General features: G+C 35.8%; 1 protein-coding gene across 3 annotated transcripts; it reads right to left on the bottom strand.

Annotated features, from left to right (window-relative positions):
• Positions 1 to 644: 644 nt before the first annotated feature.
• LOC18437841 (AT-rich interactive domain-containing protein 2) lies at positions 645 to 15892 on the bottom strand. Of its 3 annotated transcripts, XM_088873300.1 has the most exons (3): positions 14955 to 15892; positions 9763 to 9868; positions 645 to 1996 (listed from the first exon to the last, which is right to left on the bottom strand). In XM_088873300.1, the coding sequence occupies exons 2-3, from the start codon at positions 9772 to 9774 to the stop codon at positions 1211 to 1213; spliced, it is 798 nt and encodes a 265-aa protein (XP_088729426.1). In that variant the 5' UTR covers positions 9775 to 9868; positions 14955 to 15892; the 3' UTR covers positions 645 to 1210. The 3 variants fall into 3 exon arrangements, with proteins under 3 accessions (XP_088729426.1, XP_020525204.2, XP_088729427.1); XM_020669545.2 differs by lacking the exon at positions 9763 to 9868; XM_088873301.1 differs by lacking the exon at positions 645 to 1996 and having other exon boundaries at positions 9775 to 9868.
• Positions 15893 to 25839: the final 9947 nt, after the last annotated feature.

Below are 25839 nucleotides of genomic sequence, written 5' to 3'. Positions count from 1 at the left end.
GAGAGAGCGAGAGAGTTGTTAATCATGTAAATCTGAATGATAGTTTTTTGGTGGTTGACTTAGTTTCTGTACGTGTGCAAGAGAGATTGATCCTAGGCAAATGAAATCATCATAAACAATGAAACGGAGAGAGCGACATTATGTAATAAAATTTTGCTGATATTTAACCATTCAGTGAAAGTGAAATTAAAAAAACAGTTAAGAGACAAATGGTGCATTTCATGATGGGAGGCAGATAATCATTTCTTGTATTGGAAGGGAAGCAGAATGATTATAAGAGAGAGAGAAGATACGACTGAGAGAGAGACTACAACCCCAAGTAGATTTGAGAGAGAGAGTGAGAGACCATCTGATAAAATCGAGAAATTGTACAGATTTTTCAAAGTTCAAAAAAAAAAGAAAAAAGAGGAAGAGAGGCTACAATCCCAGGTTCATTGAGAGAGAGAGAGAGAGAGAGAGAGAGAGAGAGAGAGAGAGAGGCCACCCAATGTAACTTGAGAGAGTGAGAGAGGTCCCACTCTATGTAACTTGAGAGAGAGAGAGAGAGAGAGAGCATTATCTTGAAGTATGGATCTGAACCATAACAGTTTGCCAACAAAAACAAAGAATAATGGAAACCCAAGTATGGAAATGAAGCAATTGACTAGTCCCTCAATTTCTCATCTTTATCACTTGGAGAAAGTTACAGCATCTCGTGGCTACAACAACGTTTCTCCTTCATTTGCCTCAGTTTCTCTTTCTACAATATGAAGGGCTCACCAATGTCTTAAAAGATAGAAAAGAATGAAAAAGTGAATTCACCCTGTACCTCCAAAATATGTAAACAGAAGCTTAAAACAACAGGAACCAAGTACACCTATCTCGATCTACAAGCTATAATGTCTTTTCATGTCTCTAAAACGAGCCACTGATTCCCAAGAACTTCCTCTATTCAAAATGCAACGACAAACTGAGAGAGAGAGAGAGAGAGAGAGAGAGAGAGAGAGATCCGAGATTTGACACTGCAAGTGCAACCTCTCAGGTCACTGAGATTAGACACTGTCACTTCTCAGGACACCTGTTTGGATCGAAAGCTAATCAGGTCCAACTAACGTTTCCCATAAAACACCAATTCTGCCATCCACCAAGTCCAGAAACACCTTCTCTCTGGCACAAACTGTAGTTTCAAGCTAAAATTTAGTTACACCACCCCATTTTACTGAACCCAAATCTAAGGCACCCCTCTCTGCACATAAGACTCCGACAAAATTGCCCTCTGTAAGTCTCTAACTCCACCTTCATCATCATCACTGTCAACTTTTCCATAGGCCATTCTAGTTTGAAAGCTCATCCTCCTCAAAACAAATACATTGAAGTAGTAGCTAACCAGGCTCTCTTTAGTCTTATCATAAAATCTCATGACCAGAGGCATCCAAAACCTCTTTTTCTTAGAAATTGGGTTAAGCCTCACGAGGCTGGTGAAGCTTTGCTCGTCTTTAAGGGTCCAATTCATTGCGACCTCCTCACCCATATCATTAAAGCCCCATTTGTCAAAGGCTGGACCCAACTCGCTCCTTAGCCTTTGCCTTGACTCAGCCACATGAACCCGAGCGCACTGAACTGATCCGGGCTGAGTGCACGAGCATCTATCAGGTCGACCTTTTCCAATCAAACCTTGATCTATAGTTAAGTTTAAGCCTTCTATGGGCCAAACTCGAGTACCCAACCACCTCGAGTCATCAAGTGTGTTCTGTTCATTAGTTGAACGTGCCCGTTTCCGAGATGGCTCGGTCCATTCGGGCACGTCAGCTTGGAAGAATGGGTCCACAGGGACACGCTTCCTAGGCTTGTCGCTGTTGATTTTTAGGTAAGTCATGAGCCTCTGTGATCTTTGAACTGATTGGTTAGGTTGGTCGGGTTTAGTTGAAGAAAGTAAGGAAGAAGGTTGAGAGAGATAATCACGTTGGCTTCTGGTGGATGGTGGGATGGCACGCCTGCTTGATTTCGCTGCCTTTTTCTGCGTTATCGAAGACATGCATACTTTACATGCAACTAACATGATATCATATAAACACGCAAATAACATAGGTTTTGAAACAACCATAACAGAAAAGCAACATTGCATTCGCAAGTATATGTTGTAGATAATGTCATTTTATTGGAGTTTCAGAAAGAAATTTTCCAAGCCCAATTGCATCGTGCATGCAAAAAACACAGTTTGTCTTGTTCAAGTTTGGAAGGAAAAATCACATAAAATATCGACATTTTGATAGCCAGTTTATGTACCAGCAATATGTCCCCTGAAGCGGTTTCAATAATATATTCTTGATCAAGCCTTACTCTACTACCCTGTTCCTCATATTTATTTCAACAACGTTAGGGGATTTTGCATGGTTATATGCTAGTTTGCTATAAGGTGATGGTCATTTTCAGTGTTTGAAAACATGGGCTCAACCTGGGACAAACCAGGGTCCTGAGCCCAAGTCACACAAACTGACTTGGCAAGTCCAAATTGTTTATCAAAAAGTCCACATAATATCTGCACTATAATCCAGTGTTAGAAAGTGCGACTCAGGTAGAGTAATTGGTCCTGGCCCGAGCCGATTGCTGGGACCAAGTCTGAGTAACTCGGCCGAATAGTGCTGAGTACTATAGCAACAAAAAAACGTTAAAACAATTATGAAAAATATAAAAATAAAATCCAAAAAAAAAAGGAAGTGTATGTTCCAAGTAAGATTAAGCAAAAAACTTCAAAAATTTTGTTAAAACAGTAAAAATATAGATTTAAAAAATCAACTTCTGACTCGGGGTATTTTTGAAATAATCCAAAAAAGATGGAAAACATAAAAATAAGTATTTATGACCAAAACACTTTCTAATCTTTGCCAAAATGATAGAAAACATAAAAAAAAAAATATCCCAAAAAAATATCCCAAAAAAATTTCTTTTTATTTTTAAATTTTTTAGTAATATCCCCGAGTTGGACACCAACTCGGGACAACTCAGGCTCGGCAAGGGCTCGAGCCCGAGAAACTCGGCCGAGTAAAAACTACTTGGCCGATTTTCAATGACTGCTATAAACTATCAAAAGTCATCAGACACCCTCCAAGAGGGAGTTTCACCAACCATGATGGCTTGTTATCATCTTTTCGGCCAAACGAGAAAACTATTATTGTCTACGTCGGAGAAGAGTAATCCAAGTATACTTGTCAGGTTCCTAGGTCACCCACTGACATAAATAAGTGACTACCTCTAAGATATGTTTATTTCAAGTTTTCCCATTTGAGAGATGTTGTGTATGGCATATAGGCGGCAACCAGGAAGAAGAGAGGATAGGCATGGTGTGTTTATGTGGAGGTTGGACTTGATGATGGTGGGGAATTCAGGTTAAAGCCAACACTGCACCAATGTAGGTTAAGGCTAGAATTCCATAAAGCCAACACTACGCAAAACTGGGTTTTCCATGACATCAACACCATGAAGGAATAAGCATTAACAGCTTCAGAGATGGAATAGACACAAGCTTGAAAAGCCAACTTAACCAAGCTATATTTCTATGCATGTTTACAGTAGCCCTTGAAGCTTAATCCTATTTTACTTGGAATACAATTAATCCTGGACTTGACAAAGATCCAATGAAAGGAAAAATAAAAAGGAAAAAAGCAGCTAGAACATTTCACAAAAATAAGAAAACACAAAAATGCCCAAATTAAAACTCATCACTAAACCTAACCTAATTAACTTAAAATTCATAATTAATCTTTCATCAGGCCTCAAGTCAAGCATTGATGCCCGAAACACCCAAAGTAGGAAAAATAACGGAAATAGCAGTTGTTGCTCTCGGAAAGATCTTCAAAATGAGCTTTGGATACCCACAAACAGAACATCTGTGTGAAAAATTATGCCTTTTGGAAGCGGTCAATATCACTGGTTCACTCAAATTTATGGTTCTATTATTTTATAGCTTAAATTTAAAATCAAACAAGCAAAACATGTTGCATGCGTGCTGAAAAGTCCTTGGTCTAATTTTCTGTCAAACTGGACCCACATCCTCAACCACAAGCACACTAGGCCAGCATGGTCAGCCCTTTGGAGACCACCAGACATAAGAGCAGTCAAACTCAATTTTGACGGCTCTTACTTAGGAAACCCCGGCCTGACAGGCGTGGGGGATTTGTTTCGGGACCACTATGGAATTACTCTTCTCTCCTACTCCCTCTCCATAGGACTAGCTGAGTCCACCGAGGCGGAGGCCATGGCCCTCCTAGAAGGCCTTAAATGATTTGATAGCTCTTGGGGTCTCCCTCTCCTGGTGGAAGGAGACTCGCTCAACACCATCTCCTGGGCTTAAGGAGAAGTCCAACCACCATGGAGGTTATGGCATATTTTTTATGCAATCTTCGACCTTTGGCAAATAAAGTACGAGAAATAAAACATAAAACACATACCACAAGAACACAAAGATTTATGTGGTTCACCCCAAGAGAGCTATATCTATGGGCATGACAAACTAAAATCCACTATACCAATAAAAGTTACATCATAGATTTTGGGACATAGAGTTACTTATCTATCCCTCGACAAAACCCAGTCGAACAAACTCTTTTAAACTACTCTCCCAACTGACATCACATGCCCGTTCTTCCTTCTCTTTACTTCTAGCAACCATTATGGACAACACCAAATAAAGTCGCAAGAGCAACGAGAAACTGACTATCTCTAACTAAAAGAAGAAATTACCCAAAATCTCCATGGGAACCGCTTCTCTACAAGAAACCAACCTCTTAATCTTCAGCAATCTACAGGAGGCACCATTACAATTTTTCTCTCCATAGGAAGCTCTCTTTTCTCTAAGGGTGCATTTGTTTTTCTTAAAGATATTTTCTGAAAAGTTGAATGTTTTTAAATCTTTTGCAAAGTTGAATGTTTTGTTTTGGAAGGTTTAAATAAGTTATGGGTACTGTGTTTGATAACGTGCTGGAATGTTAAGAAAGTTCTGGATAGTGTGTTTGATAACATATACATATTAACCATATAAATATAAATATATAACATAATATAATATATTTTATATATTTTATTAATGTATATTTGTATTATATATAACATATAATATAATGTACGATATTTATATATTATATATGATATAATAATATAATAATATAATAATATAAATATTATATAATATAATATGTAAATATGACATATATATTATATAATATTATTCTATAGTAATATTATATTATATTATATTATATTATATTATGCTATAGTAATATTACATTATATCATATTAATAATACTAATATTATGTATTTATATTATGCATAATGAATACTGATCAACAAAAATGTTATGAAAGAACAAGTTCCTACCCCTCCCCCTAGGAACTTAATCTTTCACTTTTTAACAAAGGAATGAGAACTTTTGTTGAAAGATTAGTTTCTGAACTTTTCATGGAAAGTATGAAACAAACGTGGAACTTTTTCAATATCTGAAAGAATACTTTCTGAAATAATACTTTCAGAAAAACAAACACGCCCTAAGAGAAGACCTTGCACCTTATGCACAGGAAGCCCCTACCCCCCTCTCTCTATAGAGGAACCACGATTCCCATATGGTGACCCAAATATGGCACACAAATTCTCTGCTCTTTCATCTCATATATATAAGGTTAGGAATCCACACTAAATAGGAAACTTCCTATAGATATTACATATATCTCAAAAACCAAAAGATATATCCAAGAGTCCTAATCTTTCTAGATTTCTATTTCCATCAGGAAACTTATCAATATCAATCTCAATCCCACATGATATGAGATTTCATTATGTGGGTGATTTTGGATAGCACCAAATCCAAAAGCATGACAGCGGCTCATCACCTCCATTCATTGATAAGTGCGGACAGTGGATGGCCTATGTTAGAACCCCATAGAATACTCACATTGAGTGTAAGATATTTTCCATTTTCCATAATGATACTTGAAACAATGACATTTGCGGATTTCCTATCAACATCTTATGCCTTTTTGGCTTAGTTATAGATGCTCTTAATTCAAATATTTATGTACTCAGTAACTCTAATCGCTCACCACTACAACCTGCAAGATTATACTGGAAGGCATTATTTGGCCCTTAAATGCAGTAGAAGAAAATATCTGCCATCACCATCATATTATAGCATGACAAAGATCATAAGATAGTGATCCATAGATAAGGGGACAGGCCTTATTAGTAACAAAACTATGCAGCTTCTACCTAGGAGTATCAGCTTCTACCTTGAGGAAATGTAATATCCTTTCACCAAAAAAATATTCAAAAATAGATTTCGGCAAAATGATGATTGCAGCAACAAAATAGAGGGCAGTTATCTTAGACAGCGGTTGACACACTAGCACCCCTTTTAAGACAACCCATCACTACACATATATGAGCAACCAGGCTTAACTTAGCATGGTAACTAGCACGTGGATTGGAAAAATAAATGCAATACAGATGATCAAATTTATGAAGGGTTCTTCTGAATGAATAGAATGTTCAATTGTTGATCACCATCCTATCAATGAAATGAGTGCATATGTACATAATTCTTTTATTTTATGTTATGAGACCAAAAAGAAGACATGGCAAGAGAAATGCTTATTGGCCTCTATGTACTATCGATTGGGAATCGTTGAGGCATTTGTACAAATAGGTATGATCCATGTAACCACATAAATTGATCTTGCCACAGTTTAACGATCCTCTTTGGATAATTCATCTGGTCCAAGAATAGTTATAATGTCCTGACGATCTTTGTAACGTTGTAAAGTTTACTCAACTCTTTGCACAGTTTCGTAGTGTTCCTCGCCAACGGTCCGAGGTTGGAGCATAGTTGATGTTGAATCTAAAGGATCTACTGTTGGATTAGCCACCCCTCCGCACGTAGAAAAGGCATAAATAAATCGATCAAATTACAGGAAGCTTCGTTGTTCTAATGACATTCTCATAGCAGTAAAATTTAGGAAATTTCATCTCAAACACAATTAAATTCAGCATTTCCATTATCCAAAAAGTGCCCATTCTACCTTCTACATATCAATTTTCTTGTTGTCTGTATGAACATATTGACCAATGAATTCACTCTCAATAGCCATGTATTCATTTCTATTAGTTGATCTCGAAACATTATACTACGACTTCCAATATAGTTTTTGGGACACACGATAAAAGACTATGGAGATTCAACAGCTCAAGTCATTCTAGTATCGATATTCACATATGCAACAAACTATCTGATGCAGGGAAAAAAATTAAACCAGAAATATAAAAATAAAAATAAAAGTTTGAGAGATTATACCCTCTCCGGAGTGTCCACCTCAATATCTTTTCACAAGATCAAACTCTTTCTTTATTCTCCAATCATTCTTTTTTATTTGCATCATTCTCCTTGGTTGGGAGAAGCTCAACCTCGAGCTTATTGAACTTAAATCTTTTAAAGGCCTTCTCAAAAATTGATGATCCAATCCCAACATACTTCTTGGTACATTGTCTTCAATAAACTAATTTATCAAATACTTTATATGCAACTTGAAGTAGAACACTGGGATCTTAAACTTAATCTTAATTTATCCTTCAAACTCATAGGCTTGGATTTCAAATAATGCATCACACATATCTTTTTCTTCATAATTGATTTTCATAATTTCTTGCACATTTGGGTTACAAACATCATATTTTGTATTGAGATCTACCTCTTCATATTCTTCTTCTTTATCCTGCAATCGACTAAATAGATCGTGTAGACTTTGTTGTATTACTTTGTCGATACATTCTATAAGATCTACTTTGAGTCTCTCAAATTTTTTATCTAATCACTCAAATATTTAATCTACACACTTCATAACTAGATCAACAGTTGTTTGTGATCAATAGGGATCTCAAGGATTTGATACCAATTCATATAGGCAAAAAAGTAAACCAAAAAAATAAAAATAAAGGTTTGAGAGATTATACCCTCTCTGGGTCTGCAAGGGAGTCCACCTAAGATCTTTTCATTCTTTTTTATGTACATCACCAATTATTCGATTGGCTTCTGAAGGATGTAGGCTCGACCCGAGCTTACAACAAGAAAAATAAAGGACTAGAAACATTTTAAAAAAAATAAACCTCTATGAGTCTGCAAGGGAGTCCACCCCAAGATCGAACTCTTTCCCTATTCTCCAATCACTCTTTTTTTTGCATCACCAATTATTCGATTGGCCTCTGAAGGATGTGAACTCGAGGTCGAGCTTCACCCAGCCTCGAGAGAATGATGCAAATAAAAAAAAATGATTTTTTTTAATTTTTTTTATTTTTTAAGGACGTAAAAAATATGTTATTTGAATTTTTAATTTTCTTTAGGATTATTCATGTTTTTTTACTTGTAAAAATTTAAGGGGTAAAATTGGAATATTAGTTTTTTTTTTTAAAAAAAAGTGGATATGAATAGGGATTAGCATGGTTGGGTTGGTTAGGATACTTTAGACTTGGTTTTAAAAGATAAGGGAGAAATAGAGTTTAGTATTTTATCTTTATTTTATTTTTATTTATTATTCCTTTTAGTTTATATTTAAAGGGAAGATGTTCCTACTTTGGAGAGGAGCGATTGGAGAATAAAGAAAGAGTTTGATCTTGTGAAAAAATCTTAGGGTGGACTCCCTTGCAGACTCAGTGAAAGGATATAATCTCTCAAACCCTTTATTTTTATTTTTATTTTCCTAGTTTATTTTTTCCTGCATCACAATCCTATCCAAACATAAGAAGTAAAATGGGAGGTCCCCACTATACAGTAGATAGAACAATAGAAAACAACTCGAACTAACAACTATCAAAAGATAGGTGACATTGCATTGACAAGTTATGTGTGACACATGAATCTAAACAAGGAATATAAAGTACAATCCTATTCTATGAATCGAGTATATCATCTAAGTATTAGGACATGTAAATCTGTTAATCTATATTGCAGTTAGTACCACAATTACGAACATCATTTGTTATATGTTGATTGCATAATGTATATGCACGGCACTACAGTATACACACACATGGACACAATGAATTGTTGTCCACAGTATCTTTATTTTTCATTTTTTAGAAAGAAGTATCTTTTGTTTCTGATGATTTTTTTTATTATTTTATAAACTCTGAAATATAAAAATGTAAAATATATTTATACACACACACACACACACAGTCTTCTTATAAAAGAAAGGAAAGCAAGAAGCACCAGTCTTCTTATAATAAGGAAGATCATTCAAGCTAGTTCTTCTTATCCGGGATATACTATTAGATTTGAGAAAGATGAAAGGGACTTAAGAAAGGGAGTTCCTCTTCAATAAGTCTTAAATATGAGAAAGACACAGCCTGCTTAAAGGGAGGCCGAGGAAGGCTACTAAGCTCATTAATGATAGTAGTCAGGCTAGCTCATTCCAAGCTATAGAGTGATTCTCCTTAATGCCATATTCGAAAAACAGCCCTAAGCAGCGATCCAAGCAAGGAAAGGAGATCAGATTTGGTATTAACACTACCCCCTCTTGTACCAAAGCAAAGCCCTAAGCCAGCCAGGGAGTTCTTCTCTTGTATGCATGTAAGCAAGGGAGTGGAGTTGAGAAAGAGTATCCTCAGCAAGCGAGCCAGGACTCTTATTAGCTCCTTAATACGAGTAGTTATTAATTAGAAAGGCAGCTCATTAAAGCAAGGCAGTTCTTAATAAGTATGCATGTGTATAAAACAAAGCCCTATGAGACGAAAGGGATACCACTAAGCTCATTCATGACAGTACTCCGGTAGGGAAGCAAGCTTGAATGATGGTAGTCCGGTAGGCAGTTCTGATTAAATAGTCTGAATAATCAGAAAGATCAAGCCTGCGGAAAGAAGGGAGGGAGTTCTTAGTATGCTATAAACACTGGCCGAAGCAAGAAAGCAAGGACGAGGATATCAGATAGGAAAAAGGTAAGACCTGCGCTATCTCAAAGGAAGGCTACTAAGCAGCTTTAAGCTAGTAGTTCTGATCCTGTACCAACCAAAGCTAACCCACTAAGAAAGGCAGATCGGGATTATATCGTCAAAATGAATTCACATCCAACAATGAATCTAGACCATTCATTTGGTGAATTTCAAAATCTCATCCTTTACAAACTCAAAATAATTTTTTCCATTTTTAATATTGTTCATCTAATGATAATAAAGCCATATAAAAAATTTGGAAAATAAAAATACCTCTAAGGGCTAGATCTAAGCATCTTATCAAAATGGACGGCATATGTTAATTGAGCTAACAAAAGACTTTCTAAGTTAGGTTTTCAAATTTTTCTTCTTTGTGATTGTTTATTAGAATGAAAAGAGTGTGTATTTTAAATTTGGGATCAAACAAATGGCCCTAACATTGTTTTTGAAGAAGGTTGCATCATATTATGATACAACCGTTGCATGAAATCATTGCCCATATATATATATGGGGCACACATATGTCGAGCCAGCGGGACAAATTATATATTTGGTTTCACAGGCAAAATAACCAGTGAGGGGGACTTTTTTGTAACCTGAAATATTTCAGAAAAGATCCTTGATTCACCTTATAATCAATTTCACAAAACAAAAAATGATTTCGAGCTCCTAAAAATCCTAGATTTAAACAGACCATCAGATGAATGGTCAAGAATCAACCAGAAATTATTTAAAGCAAATTTTGAGCTCCAAATCAATACATTTTGTTAGATAGATCTTAGAGATGTATAAAGATGATGTGAAATGATTTCTCGCTCCCACAGGTGCATAGTGCCCATTTGTTCCCTCGATTAAAATTCATGCTAGGTGTACTTTTAGAACGCAAACTCCGGTAACCTCTTGCACTTAGTGATATATTAAAAAAATAAAAATCAAATCACACAATCTGTGTTTGAAAAAAATAATATCCCAAGACTGAACAAGGACCATCCAATTTATGGAAGGCAATAACTAAGTGTTCAAAGACCCAAATCCAATTTTTCTTTTTTGAAAGTAATCATCTAGTGATCCCTAGATGGATCCTGAAATTTCAAACCAAAAAACTTCTCAGCTCTTTTGCCCAAGGGAGTTAGTGTACAGTATGCTCCTTTGGGAGCATGCTATATGCGCTTCAACATGATTTGGAAGGTTTAGCGGCCCTTAAAATGTGTTTTACCTGCAGAACCAAGTGTACAATATGGTCCAGCATGACAACCAAAACTTTTTCCTATACGTACAGTACGTACATGTAATCACTGTTATGTAGCATATAAAGAGTATATACAACAAGGGTGCGGTTTGTATAGAGCCGAGGCTCTAAACAATCAAAGTAAAGCACACCTTCAAATAATGTTGAAAAATGTGGTTTCAATACTGGAAATATTTGTGATAGCCTTAAAATATGTTTTAATCTTTAAGTATAAAATTTAAAGCTTCAAAAATAGCGTAGATCAAGCAAACCTATGAAAACTTAAAAATCTTGAAAATTGACAGTCCAAAAATGCGTTACAAGATGCACTATTTCCAAAACTTGAAATCCATTTTTTTCTCATGTCCATGCATCTTGATTTCGAAATGATCAATTTGAGAATATATGGGCATCAAAACAACCTCTTCTAGTGAAATTCTTTAGGTGGGCTCTAATTTGATTGTTTAGAGCCTCGGCCCTCAATATAAACTTTTTCCATACAACAATGCATGTATTCTTTTATAGAATACAACACAAACAACAAAAAAAGTAGTTAATTCAAATTTTTTTTTCAGGTGACAGTATACATTTACAGTGTAATGTGCATAGTAAATTCAGTAAGTATTTGCTGCAATATATAAGCAGAAATTATGTATATATAATCTAGAAAGAGAACTTGGTTAAAAGGATCTTTATACATTTTTAATACTTTAACATTTTTGTGCACCAAATCCCTCTACCAATCATATAGAAGTGGAAGAACCCATCAAGTGAAGCACACAGCCTTGAGATATCATGCCAAGGTTTTGTTGCCTTAACATTTATGAGGACATTTTTTAAATCTCAGGATAAGATAAGGGATGCTAGCACACTCCCTAGTGACTGCAGAAAAATTGTTGATAAAAGAAGGCGACGAAAATAAATGCCTGTACATAGTCAAGTGGTTGGCTTTTTTTAATCATCTCCTCCCTTTACCAACAACATTTTTGCACTTAACAAAGAACTAAGATAATAATAACAATAATCTGGTATGGGGGATGAAAATAGGGATTGGATCTAGGGTCTCAAATGTCTCCAACCTTGTTCTAATAATATCTGAAAATCACGATCCTAATAGAATGATGTTTCATTTTTTTTTACCATGGAATTATCGTTCATCACTTTACCCACATTTACTTTATCGACTTACAACTTGTCAAAGTCACTGATTAAAACTAACTAATCTTGAGAAAACTTAATACAGAAAGGAAAATTAGAAAATAAAACTAGTGACCAAAGTACCTCAATACTCTAGAGCACCACTATTAAGAAAATGATGAATAATAGGTACAATATTAACAGCCGTGTTACGTCATTGAAGAGATTATCGAAATAAAAGCAGAGGCAATTTTAACCTAATGTCCTTGGACCCACTAGTGCAGAGGCCGATCTCCTCCTTAAAAGGAGAAAGCGGGTAGATTCTCTCATTTGGTGACAACTTTTTAATATTTTCCATCTATACATGATTTTTCTTCTACAACTTCAATGCAATTTAATTTTTACTTCTTCCATGTTGTGTTAATCATGTTTATTTCTTCCATGATGCGCTACATGTTATATATTGCAAATGAATTTTTTTACTTGACTCACCATGTAATTTATGTCACTACAGCATCTTTTGTTCTAGTTCATAGTATAATAGCTCTATTTTAATAATATTTGTCTGATTAAATTTCACTTATGTATCTTTTATGCTAATACATAGTATAGTAGCTTTATTTTAATAATATTTGTCTGCTTACATTTTACTTCTAAATGCTAGGAATACAGTTATTGATATCCCGTTAAGAATTTCACTTAATTATTGATTACAAACTTAATTGGAAATAAGCAAAACAAAATAGGTCCACATATTTCATAATATATAACTGAATATTAATGTTTAATTTTGAATTTACAATATACATGCTTCTTTTTGTGCTGGGTAAAAAGGGTAGGTCAACTTGGTTTGTTTTTTTGTTAACAAACTTCATAGTGTGGAACACTTGACCACCGGTTCACGAAACCGGTATGTCTACCACTATAAGTAAAACCCTAGGGGGGAAAACATACATTGTTATGTTATATGATGCAATCAAGGAATCATCATGATAGTCAAACATTTTCCCAACTAAGTGGGTTCGGCTACACGAATCATGATCCGCCATTCTGCTTTATTTAGGGTCATACCCTCAGTGAGGCCATAAGTCCCCGTATCTTTTTTAACAACTTCCAACCATATTCTTTTGAGTCTATCCCTTGCCCTTTTTGAGCCTTCCACTTGAAACTAACTCGCACTTCCTAACAAGTGTTGTATTGGGTCTGCGTCACACATGGCCAACCCACCTAAGTCTACTTTCTTTCATCTTATCGCCTATTGGTGCCATACCTAAATTTTTCCGAATATATTCAGTTCGAATTCTATCTCTTTTTTGTCTTGTCACCCATCCATCTCAACATCCTCATCTCCGCTACAATCATTCTATGGGTATATTGTTTTTTGACCGCCCAACATTCCACCCCATAGAGTAAAGCTGGTCTCACAGTTGTCCTATAGAACTTGCCATTCAGCTTCATTGGTATGCGTATATTATTTTTTAATCACCCAACATTCCGCCCCCATAAAATAAAGCTAGTCTCACAGCTATCCTATAGATGCAATTAAGGAATAATTTCTATTAATACTTGTGCCGAATATTATCTCAAATTTTGATGCAAGTCTACAAGCTATGTTACATGGATTCTTCTGTTTGGGTACCGCACCCATGTCATACAAGTATCGACACACATATCAACACAGATTCTTCTGGATTCTTCTTGTTTATGAACCGTTCATTACATCATTTTAGAAAACTTGGTCTTCTTTCTTTGTTTTGAGTAGACACGTGAACTTTGAGAATGTCTATCGAAATTTGAGAGCATCTAAGGATTCAACCAATTAAAGTATAACTGATTATTTCTTGCTATTCATCATTAATTGTATAGTAGTAAAGCATTATTAAATTTGGTTCTCTTCATCGTACAGCGATGTCGCAAAATCCTCTTCTTCACTGCACAAGGAATCCAACACTCAGTGCCAACGTCAAACCCTGACATACATACCTGTGTCCATGCAAGTATGCAACATATCTATTATTGCATTATTAAGCGAAGGTTAAGGGGTGGACATGTGTCAAAAAATTAGAAAAGGACTCTATGCCTAGAGACAACTCCATCCAAAATCAACTTTTACTGTTGGACAAGATTCCTTTTCACAGTTCCTTTTATGTTTAGATGTTAAAGGAAGTTTAAAGTACTACTCAAAATTTGGGGGCTTGTTTAAAGAAAATTTAAAAAATCACCTCTTATTCCCCTTCCTCAAAATCAGGAGCGAGACCTAGAGAAACACGCAGATGGCACGCAAGCACACACAACAGAGATAGAGAGAGAGAGAGAGAGAGATGTAACATACAAATAAAAAAGATTAATACAGATGCTTAAAGCTCCCATTACATAAGTCCATGGGGAAACAAATATCACATATCATATCAAAGTTTCCACACAAAATCAACTAAATGCTACTTCTTTTTCAGGGTAAACAGACCAGCTTAAAAAGGAATAAGACACAGGACATGATCCATCCAAAATTCACCACATTTTCTTTGAATTCAAATGAATCAGTTCAGTAAAAAATCCATGGTTAATTCAGCTTAATACTAGAAAATGTAAGAAGAGAGAGAAATAAAAGGTATTAAGAGAGAGAGAACCAGGGCCATTACCTGATAAGGATATTCTTCTACACAAGAAGCATTCTGAATGTTGAGAAATAATGCCTCTCGAGCCCTCAAGTTTTGAGCCAATAATTCTCCATACCATCCTTCTTTTTGATCCGATGAAGGGTCACAGGGATTCTCTGCAACTTTTCTCAGCCAATGAATTAAATTCAAAGTCGATTCTTGGTTTCTCTCACTAGAAAACGGGTTTGGAGAATCAGAACTCAATTGTGCTTCTCGCTTTCTCCCACTTGAACGAGTTTTCATCAACGACTCACAGTTTATCTCACTAGAACAGGGGTTCGATAAATAGTTATCCAATGGTGATTCAAGCTTTCTCTCACTAGAGAATGGGTTTAGAGCACCAGCGTTTGATGAAGACCCATGTTTTGTCTCGCTAGAAAATGGAAATGGGTTCCCAATATCAGGGGTCAAATGCCCTAAAACACCTGATTCTATCTCATATATAGTGTTAACATATCCATTCTGAGATGGAAAGCTCTCATTTCCATGAAAACCAGAGATTGGGGGTCTCTGTCTCTCTGAGCATGAATGCAAAATGTGGTTAAATAAACCAGTGAAGTTAATTCTTGTCTCTGGGTTTTCTCTGTGTTCCTGAATAGGCCCACGAAAACGCTTCCCTGAAACAGGAACCGCACCATGGTCCCAAATGGACCAACCAGCCATTTATAAACCAACCGGATTTTCTCTCTCTACAAGAAAGGGAGAGAGAAACTCTAACAGACGAGTCTTTCTCTCTCTAAAACTAGAGAAAGAGACAGCAGCTGCCGGAACTCGAACCAGAGTAACCACCAATAACAGTTTCCCGGAATAAGGGGAGATTTGATTTTCCCACCCTAAAAAATGAAGGTTTCTCTCTCTAAAAGGGAGAAGAGGGAGGGAGAGAGAGCATTTGCGAGTGGCAGTTACGGTTGGGTTCGCGCGCTTGCTTCTCTCTCTAGCTGCAAAGAAGAGAGAGAAAGAGAGGTTAGTGGGCGCACAAAGACGGCGCATACATAAGATTAGAAATCCCGTACTTTCATGCGCATGCCCCACTGATAAGGATAGAGAGAGAATCCCTATTTCGTAGAGAGAGAAAGTGTGAGGGGGGAGACGTTCGAGTGAGGGCGGGAATGGGGAAATTTTAGAGAGAGAGTTTTTGGACTGAGCATTGGAAATTTTTTATGCGAGGGGCATCAGGGTGAGGGGAAGAGAGATAGAGAGAGAGGGGTAACTGTTCATTGGAAGGCTAGAGAGAGAAAGTGTGTGGATGATTAGAGGGAAGAGAGAGAGTGAACGGTTAGAGAGAGAAAGTTTGTGGATGATTAGAGGGAAGAGAGAGAGTGAAAGGTTAGAGAGAGAAAGTGTGGGTTTGAAAACAGGGCAGAAGGAATTGAGATGCCCTCCTGGAGAGGATTTCGAGGAGGAAATTGTTTTTAGAGAGAGAAACTAGAAATGCCCTCGAGAGTGTTTTGAAGAGGAAATTGTTCTTAGAGAGAGAGAGAGAGAGAGAGAGAGACTAGAAATACCCTCACGAGGTTTAGAGGAGGAAATTTATTTTTAGAGAGAAAAGGTGGATTGTTCTTTAGAGAGAGAGGGGCTAGAAATGCCGTCGAGAGGGTTTTGAGGAGGAAATTGTTCTTAGAGAGAGACTAGAAATGCCCTCGAGAGGGTTTTTGAGGGAATTGTTTTAGAGAGAGAGAGGACCTCTGATCGCGATTTGGGTTAAGGGCAGATTTGCATTAGAGAAGGTTTTGTGGAGGCATTTGTGTGTGAGGAGAGAGAGAGAGAGATCATGATTTTGGCATAAAAATACCTTAGATAGGGTTGAGAGAGAGAATTTGGGGGCAAAAATGCCGTAGAGAGGGTAGGAAGGGTTAGAGAGAGTGGGAGAGTTTGGGGCAAAAATACCTTAGAGAGGGTTGCAGAAGCAATGCTGCCGTATTTTATTCGGAGTCTTATTTGGTTAGGCGTGAAAAAATAAAGCAATTTGGTACTTCAATTTATTTAGGGGAAGATTTCAGATTTTTTTATAAAATTTGATAAAACAAATTTAGATATTATATATAAAAGAGTAATAATCCGATAGGATCCTCCCCCACCATGTTTGTAGGAAGTTAGAATGAATGAATATTTAGTTCGTGATCGTTTGACGTCCTACTTATACGAGGGAGGAATCCTGAGATCATTTCTCTATATAAAAACGTATAATCAAAATTAAAAATAAATTTGAAAATATTTTTATATAGATATTGTTTTGCTGAATCGGCCGAATCGGTCTGAAATTGATGGAATAAGACCGAAGCAGCACACTTCTAGGAATTTCCGTAGTTTTTTAGTAGAGGAATTAGGGCCACAAATGCCCTAGAGAGTATGTGTGTGGTTTTGAGAGAGAATTTATCTTTGCCTTTGCCGAAAGAGAGTGTGATTGTGGTTTTGAGAAAGAGAATTTATGTTTGTTGAGGCTCTCTAATTTAGACACCGACCCCAATTAGTTGAAAAAAAGTTTCGACGATGATAATAACGGTAACGAGACTCTAATCTTGAGAGAGACATCACTAATATTGAGTTGAGGAATAAGGGGTAAATTTGCCCTAGACAGGTTTTGTAAACAAATTCTTATGAGAGAGAGAATTTTGAAAGATTAATGATCCAATCTCTACGGAGAATAAAACAATGGGGAGTGTTTTGTAGAGAGAGATTTGTCGTGTAAAATTTTAGAGAGAGAAAGAAGAGAGAGTAGCTTTTGTAGCTTTTCACAAACACCCACACCAACAAGAGAGAGAGAGAGAGCACCTGGAATTTTTTTTTGTAGCTTGCTGTACTTTGTAACAGCCTCTGCCAAAATCCGAAATCGAAACTTAGAGAGAGAGAGAGATTTAGAGAGAGAGCCCAAGGGTTCACCCAACCCAAGCACGAAGGTCTGTGCACATGTGTGGGTCTTAGAGCCAAGGGTTTAGAGAGAGAGAGACCATGGGTTAGAGAGAGAGAGAGATACGTTGGGAGGATTGTGGGTTAGAGAGAGAGAGGGGAATATGAGTATTATGGTTAGTGGGGCGTAGGATGATTTTTGTAGAGGCAAGGAACAACAAATCATGGTTTATTTTTAACCCTGGTTTGCGTTGGAGGTCAGGATTTTAGTTGGGAGTTTTCTTGGTATGTGTGGGGCTAGAGAGAGAGAGGAAGAGATTTTCTAGAGAGAGAGAGGGTAGAAGATGGGAGTTGGAGCGTTTAGAATCAAAGGCAATAGGGGTTTAGACTCTTCATTTATTGGCTTGTAGAGAGAGAATCCAAGGGTTTGGAGAGAGAGAGGGACCTGGCTTCTTAGCAAAATGGTGAAACTTGTGTGAGTTTTTGGGAAATTTTCTATAGAAATTCGGAAGAAAAAACAAATATAACAATTAGTACTTAGTGCTTGGCAGCTCGGCCATGCCAAGGACTCAACCTTTGGCCGGGTCGAGTTATTAAAGTTCAGTAAATCGGATGAAAAAAAAAAATGAAGAAATAAGAAAAGGAGAGAGAGAGGGGGATGAGATTTTTTTTATAGAGCTTTTTCATCTGAGAAAAAGAGCTGGGGCTTAATTGGTTAGCCCTAAATGATTTTTCGTCCGAAAAAAAGAGCCCGGTCTTAATTGGTTAGCCCTAAATGATTTGCAACACTGTCATATGCTCAATTCTACAAAGGGTAAGGATCCTCTCCCCTGTTCTGATTCACCCAAAAAAAGAGAGCTCCTTTAGCAAAAGAAGAAGATGCAAGAGGAAGATAGGGAGATGCAAGAGGAAGAGAGAGATTTATAGGTCGACTTTGTTCTCACCAAAATTTCAGAACCCCTCTCCTTTTCTCTCTTAACTCTCTCTCTTTAAAATTCCAGCTACGAAATATAATTTAGTCATGGATTTGTGTTATTTTTTTAGGTTTTTAAACATTTTTGTTTTAAATTTCTCGTGGGAGATATTGGTTGGGAGCTAATTAGTCACCCAACTCGCCTAGCCTTGGGGATGGACACATGGTAAGAGAAGAGAGAGAGAGAGATCTACAGAGAGAGAGTGATATAGAGAAGGGAGGGATATCTAGAGAGAGAGTGGGGGAGAGAGTAGATTTATGGAGAGAGAGATCTAGAGAGAGAGAGTGATATAGAGAAGGGAGGGATATCTAGAGAGAGAGAGTGGGGGAGAGAGTAGATTTATGGATTAGATGTGGGGATGGACACATGGTAGACATATTGGCACCAAAGAGTACCATCCATGAGAGAGAGAGAGAGAGAGAGAGAGAGAGAGATTTCCATCTTTTGATGGGTACACTCTTTACTTTAATCCATGCAGTAAAAAACCTATAGCAGTTTAGGGCTTAAATATTCATATTATCACCAACACAGGCAAAGAGAGAGAGGAAGAGAGAGAGAGGAAGAGAGAGAGGGGAAGAGAGAAGAGAGAGAATGAGCTGAGAGAGAGAGGAAGAGAGAGAATGAGCTGAGAGATAGAGAGAGAGTGCGCTAAAAAGTAAGCCAAAAAATGTCTTACCTGAGTCGGCCCTCTCTTGAGTCCTTGCCCCTCTCTCTCTATGTGCTATCATGGGGTCTGGTATCTGCACATAAAAATGAAAATGAGTAACAACAAGGTGTCATGTGTTTTTTATTAGGGTTTTCAATTGGAATACATACTAAGAAAAGGGTGGTGCCTCTTAGCAAAACCTTGGCCCTTAGATAACTTAAAAAACATCTTTATCCTATGGCACCCAAAAAATAAAAAATAAATAAATTATTTTAGGTTTTAAAATACGGTGATGTTCTAGTAGGCCGCGGCTCCATAGTAATTGGTAAAGTCGCACCTCAAAAAGCCTACCGGAAATGCAGTTTGGGTGCCGAAAACCCTTGTGATGACCTGCAAACTGATCTATGTTTCCAACGATAGGTTTTGAAGCTCTAAAGATAGTAAAGATATGGCAGATCTGTGAATACTTGAAATGGGTAGTAGTCTACAAATGAGTTATATCGTTTTAGTGTTTTTATTTTTTATATCCATAATTATCGAGGTAGAGATAATTGATTTGCAAGTTTTTTTAAATGTTGAAATAACGTTTTTCTGGCTGTTGGGTCTGTACATACAAAATACCTTCCCTTTATGTTTTGAAAGATGGAGTTAGAATGCCTTTATATGTAAAAATTAAAACTGTTATATCGCCAACAGGCCCAATCCGTTATGATATATAAAGGTATCTTAGAAGGGTAAAAGGGATTCCTCAAGGGGAAAACGGTCTTCTTTTTCTCTTAATATAACGGTCTCACCATACATAACGCTACTTTATGGGAGATATGAGTTGAGAGGGATTTTAACACAATAGGAAAAAATAGTATGTAAAATTTAAAAATAGAGATTTAGATAAGCATGGTATAAGAGGACATTTACTGCACAATGTGCATATCTAGCAGGTGTCAAATTATTTCAGTCGACGAATCAAATGACGACGCGTAGGATGTTAGAGTAAACGGGTCAGGTCTGGGTTAGGGTCCAAAAGAAACATGCATTTAGATTTTGTGAGCTGCTTGTCAAACACCCCCAAATTGTGACTATTGGATGGTCCACATTCACTGATAGAGAGGCATTCTCATCATTTTTTTTCTTGTGTGTGAGATTTTTCATTAAATTTTTTTTTATGTGCTTATATTTAGTGCACCTCTCTCCAAACTTTTAGCTCAAAATGAATTGTAAAAAAATAGAAGTATAGATGTGAAGACACCCCATTTTTAGAATTGGCATTTTCCTGGAATTTTTAATCTCAAAGCATAAAAAATGACCCCCTTGAATGCATAATAGGATCTTTAGACAAGTCTTTGAAGCCCTAGGGACCACATCAGCCAAGTACACCATAGGATACATTAAATCATAGTGAAATGGAATGATAACTGCCCCTCCCTCATCTGCCCACTACTCTCTTAAAAGGATTCAAGGTCTAGACGTCATATTTATTGTTTTCCATATCTACATAAACTTTGACTTGCTCCATTATGACATGAATATTTTATTTGGGCCCTTTAAGGAAGATTGCTAGGAGCTGGATGTTTTGTTTCATTTGCCATTTGTGGCAGATTGATTGTGAATTGAGTATCTAGATAAAGTACTATATAACCACCATGAGTAATGTAAGAGTGGCAACGGGCTGGGCCTAGGTCGGGCCCACTTTAGTCGAGTCAAGAATAAATGAAAAAAATATAGAAGAAAACAAAACAAGAGTTGGGTTGGGGCGCTCTGCACTGGTGTTGGTCCTAACCCGGCCCTCAGGCTGTAGCTTCTAACCCATGCCCTACTTTTTCAGGGGCCGGCCAACAGGCCCATTGCCAACCCTAGATACCAGTGAGTGTTGGGATGTCTAACTGTGAAGAAGTGCGTATTTGTTTGGATCGTCGTAAGTTTTGCTTACAATAGTGTTACAACAAATTCCAAGATATTTCACATTCTCACATTTGGAAGTTCATTTTTAGGCTTTTAGATTGTCTACTGTAATAATTAGAGCCTTTTGATTTTGATGAAATGTTCAAATTCAATGCTCACACGTGTCAGAATATGGAAGCAATTCCAATATCATATGCTATGCAAGTAAATATTGATCTCTTTTTTATTTTATTTTGGGGTAATTCAGTAGGGAAGACAAGCCCTACCTATTTTTTTCAAAGAATTACATGTTAAAGGTGTCAGCGGTAAGAATGGATACCACGATGTGACAAATAGATGTGGGGATGTTACCACCATGACCCCAGCCCCTTTCCAAGTCAATATTGAACCCACTGCATCCATATTGCATGACTATATCCAAAGGCGGTAGTCCAAAGCTCCCAAGAGGAACTTGATTTTCAGAAGGAAGTGATTAGAAGCGTTAAGAGAGGGCTAAGAAATGCAAGATCAAATGAAGATATTGAAGATGAGGATGTCGAAAAAATTGAAAATGAGGAGCTTAATTCTCAAAGTAGGGTAAAGCATGATTATGCAGTGCTGCTCAAGGAGACCATTAGGGATGCCGATCTCGTTAGGGATGTATTTCTTTTTGTGTTGTTTATGTAATGTGACTCCTACTTGTCTCTCTCTCTCTCTCTCTCTTTTGTATTTCCTTTCAAGTTTAATAGTTCATAGAGTAACTTTTGCATTCTTATGAGCAAAAAGAAGCCAAATTGGAATACAAATTTACAATCCAACCCATTTGTATTTTTAATGAATTATTGATGAATCATACAGTAGACAACTAAAACATGCAGTTTTCTCTTACCAAGTTATCAAACTGATTATTCTAGTTTTCCAGATTGGTTATCAAATAGGGTAAACTACTTGCACCTATTTTCCATATATTTCCAGAATCCCAAAGATTGTTAGGTATTCCTGGTGAATCTGTAAAAAAGTTATCAAACAGGGTAGGGTTTTTTGATGCCGGAATAATTTTTTTGGGAGGATATTTTATGTGTATAAAGTTGATACCGAATATAAACTTTTTCATTAATTAAAGAGTTTACTTTATTCGCCAAGTTAATAAAAAGGTTTACCATTATTAAGCTTTGGTAGGAAAATGGCTAAGAGAAAAAGAGACAAAACTAAAATACATCAAAAACTAGGTGGACAACATTAACAATACTTGTGTCATGAGAATAAAGGGGTTAGTTTTTATTTAATAAATAGAATGGTAGCTTATAGTTTATCCTAAAGTCTTTTTATTTTTAAGGTAACTGTCCTATATTCTTTCCAAGGACGGGGTCTGATTTTAATTTTGTGACACATATCTACCCCTTAACTGCACTTTAGTAGTATAGATATATTTTAAAGATAAGCTTGAAATACCTTCCATCGATGTGGGAATAAAAGGGAGTCCTATTGACATGGGAAAAAGAGTAGACGAAAGAGAGAAAAAAAAAATTAAGATCTAGTGGAGATAAAAAAGAGATCAAATTGTATACAAAGCTTTTGGGAAAAGAATCAGAGGAGAGAGCATTTTGGAGAAAAGAATTAGAGTAGCTCCAGGTCCTTCCCTACCAACATAACATCAACATACAAAGACAGCATTTTGATGCTTTTCTTGTAAATCTTAAGGGTGTGGTTTGCATAGGGTTAACACCTCAAAAAATCATAATAAGATGCACCTTTAAATAGTGTTGAAATTTGTTTTTCGATATTGAAAATTTTTGTGACAGTTTGAAACTTTATTCGCATACATAATTGCAAAATTTAAAGCTTAAAAAATAGTTTAGATCGAGAAGATCTATGAACACTTTAAAAAATCTTGCAAATTGACAGTCAATAAATACATAACAAGGTGGACTATTTCCAAGACTTGAAATCCATTGTTTCTCATGTGCATACATCTTCAGGTCGAGATGCTCTATTTGAAGATTTTTGGGCATTGAAAAGACCTTTTCTAGTGGATTTTTGACGTGCACTTTAATTTAGTTGTTTATGGCCTCGCCCTTATATAATTTTTTTCCAAATCTGGCTTTGTGGATTTGGATATACTACAAAACTTCGTAGCTTCTTGAGACCTCTTGAACCTTCAAACTTCAAGGTCAAAGGCTAAGGACTGCAAAACCTTTTGGTTAATTGATCTCCTCTAACAAGCCGCCATTCAAATTTTTCAAGAGTATGTGAGTTTGTTATCTCTCCTTCAAGAAGTCTATATTCCACAGCATGCATCACATGTAGTCATTTGGGAGATTGATCCACATGGGCGGTACTTGGTGAAGTATATGTATAACTATTGTTCCATGACCGTTGAAGATGGTCCATGCCTGAAATTGCCCACCATTTGGAAATGGCCTTTACCTTTGAAGGTTCAAGCCTTTCTATGGCAGGTGGTACAAGATAAGGTACTCACTATTGCCAATCTCATTAAAAGATGTAAGATTCTGCCTAATATTTATTTGTTGTGTAAGGACGATGCTAAAACAGGTCATCATCTATTTCTTCATTGTTCTTTCACCAACAAAATTTGGCGGCGGCTTATAAACTTGGGTTTGCTATGATGATGCCTGCGAAGGTGAAGGGGGTAATCTCAAATTTGTCGGTCAATATGCTTCCCAAAATTGGGGCAGTTATTTGGCAGAATGTGAGAGGTATGATTCTATGGGAAGTCTGGAAGGAAAGCAATCGGCAGGTGTTTGATGGAGAGAGTTTTGAAAAAAAAATAATTAGAGCGAGAAATAAGAGATAAAAAATAATTAGAGAAAGAAATAAGAGATAAATATTAAAAAATAATTGGAGAGATGATGAATAGATAAACATAAAAATAATTAGAGATGAAAAAGATACACAAAATGAGAAAAAGGGTTTACGGCATTCATATAACATGGGGTTAGTGTTTACGGTACTTAAAATGGCGTACAAGGGTCAGTGTAAGTTTATTAAATACCATATAAAATTCCCTAAGCATGACGGTACTTAAAGTACGTATAATATGCACTAACTATTATAGTAATACGACTATTGTGAAGGTCATTTTGGTTAAAAAAAATGAAAATTAGGAAAAATGGTGTAGATGAGACAAACAAAACTTTGAGGTTTTTTTTTCCAATTAAGCTTAAATTAAAGTATATTTGCTATAATTTCATTTTGGTAAAAAAAAAAAACCGAAATTGAGGAAAAAGGGTCCAGACGACATAAACAAAAGTTTTAGGTTTTTTCCAACAAGCTTAAATTAAGGTATATTTTCATAAATATACCTTAATTTAAGCGTAATTGGAAAGAAAATATACCTTAATTTAAGCTTAATTGGAAAGAAAATATACCTTAATTTAAGCTTAATTGGAAAAAAAAAATCCAAACTTTCGTTTATCTCGTCTACACCATTTGTTCTCATTTTCGTTTTTTATAGACCAAAATGACCTTCACGGTAGTGTAATACATATCATTTTATATACCGTGAAGCTAATTACAGTACTTTAAGTATCGTAAAAACTAAAATCCATTATACGACATTTTAAATATAGTAAAAACTAATCCATCTTATGCAGCACTTCAAATGCCGTAAATCATTTTTTCATTTTGTTTTTATTTATCTCTTTCATCTTTAATTATTTTTATGTTCATCTCTTTTTTCTCTCTCTAAATTTTTTTAATATTTATCTTTTATTTCTCTCTCTACAATCTCATCATCCTTTCGTTAGACATATCATATCCTCTGTTTTGCATAGCCAGTGTTTGATTACTCTCTCGAAGGAAACGATGATGAGATTAGAGAGAAAGAAGAGATAAAAATTAATTAGAGAGAGAAAGAAGAGATAAAAAATAATTAGAGAGAAAAAAAAGAGATAAATATTAAAAAGAATTAAAGAGAGAAGTAATAGTTAAACATAAAAAAAATTATAGATGAAAAAGATAAATAGAATGTTCAAAGAGAGATGAAAAAGATAAACAGAATGAGAAAAGGGTTTACGGCATTAGTATAACACAGTTAATGTTTACGGTACTTAAAATGAAATACAAAGAAGTGTAAGTTTATGGTACTTAAAATATACCATATAAAATTCCTTAAGTATTTTAAGTACCGTATAACATGCATTAATTATTATGATAATATGATTACCGTGAAGGTCATTTTGGTAAAAAAAAAAAATGGAAATGAGAAAAAAAAGGTGCAAACGAGATAAACAAAAGTTTTGTTTTTTTTTCAATTAAGCTTAAATCAAAGTATATTTACAATAATTTCCCTAAAGTGTTGTTAATATTATCTTAGAATCTATTTTCATATTTAATTATAAAATTTAAAAATTTAAAATTGGTTAAAATTAAGTAGATCTATAAACTTATAAAAATCTTGAAAATAAACAGTGATACTAAGTTGTAAAATACATTATTTTTTAGACTTAAAATCTTTTTATTTTTCATGATCATAGATGTCGATGGCGAGACGGAGTTTTTC

Source organism: Amborella trichopoda, chromosome 8, assembly GCF_054954075.1.
Source record: "Amborella trichopoda isolate Santa Cruz 75 chromosome 8, AtrichopodaSantaCruz75HAP2 v2.0, whole genome shotgun sequence".
NCBI lineage: Eukaryota > Viridiplantae > Streptophyta > Magnoliopsida > Amborellales > Amborellaceae > Amborella > Amborella trichopoda.
This window is presented reverse-complemented; position numbering and strand designations above follow the sequence as displayed.

Bases quoted from the DNA above. Each gene is read 5' to 3' on its own strand.
- LOC18437841 (XM_020669545.2), bottom strand. From the start codon at position 15,635: ATGGCTGGTTGGTCCATTTGGGACCATGGTGCGGTTCCTGTTTCAGGG. The intron at 1,997-14,954 runs GTAATGGCCCTG...TCGATAACGCAG, and splicing joins TAGAAGAATATCCTTATCAG to AAAAAGGCAGCGAAATCAAG.